Here is a 2,603-nt window from a genome sequence, read left to right as displayed (position 1 = left end):
CCCCACCCTAAACTATGATTAAATTTAAGCTTAAGTTATGGATTATCAAACCAACAGGTGAATTTTTAACGAAATAGTATAGTGTATAAAATAGTGTACAAAAAATGGTTAAATTTCTCTGTAGAGACGTATTTTTAACACAACAGTTGAAACCTTAACCAAATTAGAAGAGAAAAATAATTTTGGATACAAAATAAATCTGTGGAATATCTATTTCTTTTGGAAGTTTTTTAAATTATTTGCTTCAAGGATATGTAAATGTAATTTTCTTACATTTCTAAAAAAAACCCTTAAAAATACCTTAATAATCAGGTCAAGAATATTAAAAAATATGAATCATTTCTATAGTTATTCCAATTTTTCTAAAACATTGATATTTAGCGGTTTTTTAGAATATCTATTAAAAAAATGAAATTTTGCCTTAAAACTAGGCTTTTCAGATGTCTAGTTTTTCGCCTTTCGCAGTATTATGAGGAAAAAAGTCCATTTTAATAATATAAAAATTAAGGCACATTAGCTACTGCTCATTTTTTTATTTATAAAACATTTTAGATGATATTAAGGTAATGCTACAAGCCTTGGACTTAACATTGGAGGGATTTAAGAGGAGCATTCAGTACAATTTATACAAGAAGGTTGAAGAAATTAAGGAAGAAGAGCGACCTGTTATCATCGCCCTGACCTAACAGAGGCGTTACAAAGACGCTTAATATGGCCACCGTTTCCGAAAACGAATTTTCAAGATTTTAAAGACTTTGATCAACAACTTTTAAATCCGGAGATGTGTAAAGCCTTCGTAAGTAAACTTATTCATAGTTAAATGAAAAATTACCATACTAATTGAGGTCTTAGATTAAAAACGGGCATATAATCTGTGTAATAACGTAGGATTATAAGCCTTTTTCCATCCACGGCCTTCATTTTATTCTGAAACTTTGATAACGCTTAACAATCATTCATTTGACATTTTCAGAAGTCATTCATATTACTGCACTCCGATCGGCTGCCGGATATGAATTCGGCATTCAACGTTATCATACCGATAATAATAGATAAAAACGTAGATGCAATATACCGGATTTGGACGTCCAATAATAATGTGGCAAAGGAAAATTTTTCGACAACTAATAATATTTTAATGTGTGACTATAATTATGTATTCTTGTTTGCAAACATTGTACTGGAGAAATTTCCGAATACTGTTGCCGTCAAAGACATAAACAGCAAACTAAGTCGTTGGCTCTCGCAAGCTCCAGACAGAAAAGGCGGCAGAAAAGAACGCCTTAAGGGCATGTGATACAGCCAAATACCTATATTATCGACCTCACTTTATCAGCTCACTGAATATTTTTTTGAACCTAAGAACTTTTTTTGTAAATAAAATATCGAGCTGAAACTTTGGAAAATGAATTAGACTACAATAAAGTACGTTTAGGTACTGCATTTTGGTATGTACTCTACTGAAAATTATTTCATCTTTTTTCTGAACCTCGACAATTTTTGAACGTTCGAACTTTTTTTATACATAAAAGATCGGTCTCAAACTTTGAGAAATGCTGATGCCGTTGGAATTGATTGTTGAAATATATTTTTTTACATCTTTTATTATTAAACTTTGTACTTTAACGTAGTTTTCTTTCGGCTCTTGAATTTCTCAAAGTTTGAGATCGATATTTTATGTATAAAAAAAGTTCGAACGTTCAAAAAATGTCGAGGTTCAGAAAAAAGATTAAATAATTTTCAGTAGAGTTCCTACCAAAATGCAGTACCTAAACGTACTTTATTGTACTCTAATACATTTCCCAAAGTTTCAGCTCGATATTTTATTTACAAAAAAAGTTCTCAGGTTCAAAAAAACATTCAGTGAACTGATAAAGTGAGGTCGGCAATATAGGTATTTAGCTGTGTCACATGCCCTTAATAAGATTGCCAAAGGAGGCTCATCAGGCTCAGACCGAGGAGCCGTAACAGACACAAAAGTTCCGCTGGAAGAGGAACCCTATCCAATTAGGAATTAGAAAATATTTAAAGAAGATAAAAATGTAAGATAGATATTTTACTTATAGATATTATATTCAAACATCATACTATTATTTTAATTCTAGCACAAAAACTAGTTGCCAAGTTTTTTTTAAATCTAGTTTAACGCCAACTTTTAATTCGTATTCAAATTTTCTCACAAGTATAAAAAAATAACTGATTGGTTGGGAATTATTGCAAAAGTAATCTGTAAAAAAATTGATGCTTGTTAGTGATACTAGTAAGTTTGTAGAGCAATTTAAATGCACATTATAAGCCAATCGAGAATAAAACAGAATCCACCGATTGGCGTGAACCGATTGTAAGTTTTATCTCCAGTGAAAGCAGTAAAATAACAGGCGCCATAAAAAAGAATTATTCCAGAAAATAAGAGATTTTCTACTTGTACCTGTGTGGAAATAGCCCAGGTTAGCCCTAATACAACAAGGTTTCTGGTCGGGGACTGGCCGGGCTATGTTTGTTTTTTAAGAGTCTAGCCGTGCGCTGGTCGGAGACTCGCTAGGCAAAATTTATGGCAAAACCCCAGTCGGAGTCTGACTGGGCTCTGATCGGGCAAATCGCAT

At 32.3% G+C, this 2,603-nt stretch overlaps 1 protein-coding gene across 1 annotated transcript; it reads left to right on the top strand.

Annotated features, from left to right (window-relative positions):
• Positions 1 to 751: 751 nt before the first annotated feature.
• Positions 752 to 1,297, top strand: LOC117181232. Its single transcript, XM_033373795.1, has 2 exons — positions 752 to 796; positions 974 to 1,297. The coding sequence occupies exons 1-2, from the start codon at positions 782 to 784 to the stop codon at positions 1,295 to 1,297; spliced, it is 339 nt and encodes a 112-aa protein (XP_033229686.1). The 5' UTR covers positions 752 to 781.
• Positions 1,298 to 2,603: the final 1,306 nt, after the last annotated feature.

The sequence above is a fragment of the Belonocnema kinseyi genome, chromosome 10, assembly GCF_010883055.1.
Source record: "Belonocnema kinseyi isolate 2016_QV_RU_SX_M_011 chromosome 10, B_treatae_v1, whole genome shotgun sequence".
In the NCBI taxonomy this organism is placed as follows: domain Eukaryota; kingdom Metazoa; phylum Arthropoda; class Insecta; order Hymenoptera; family Cynipidae; genus Belonocnema; species Belonocnema kinseyi.
The sequence above is the reverse complement of the archived record's forward strand: the minus strand, read 5'-3'. Positions and strand labels throughout refer to the sequence as shown.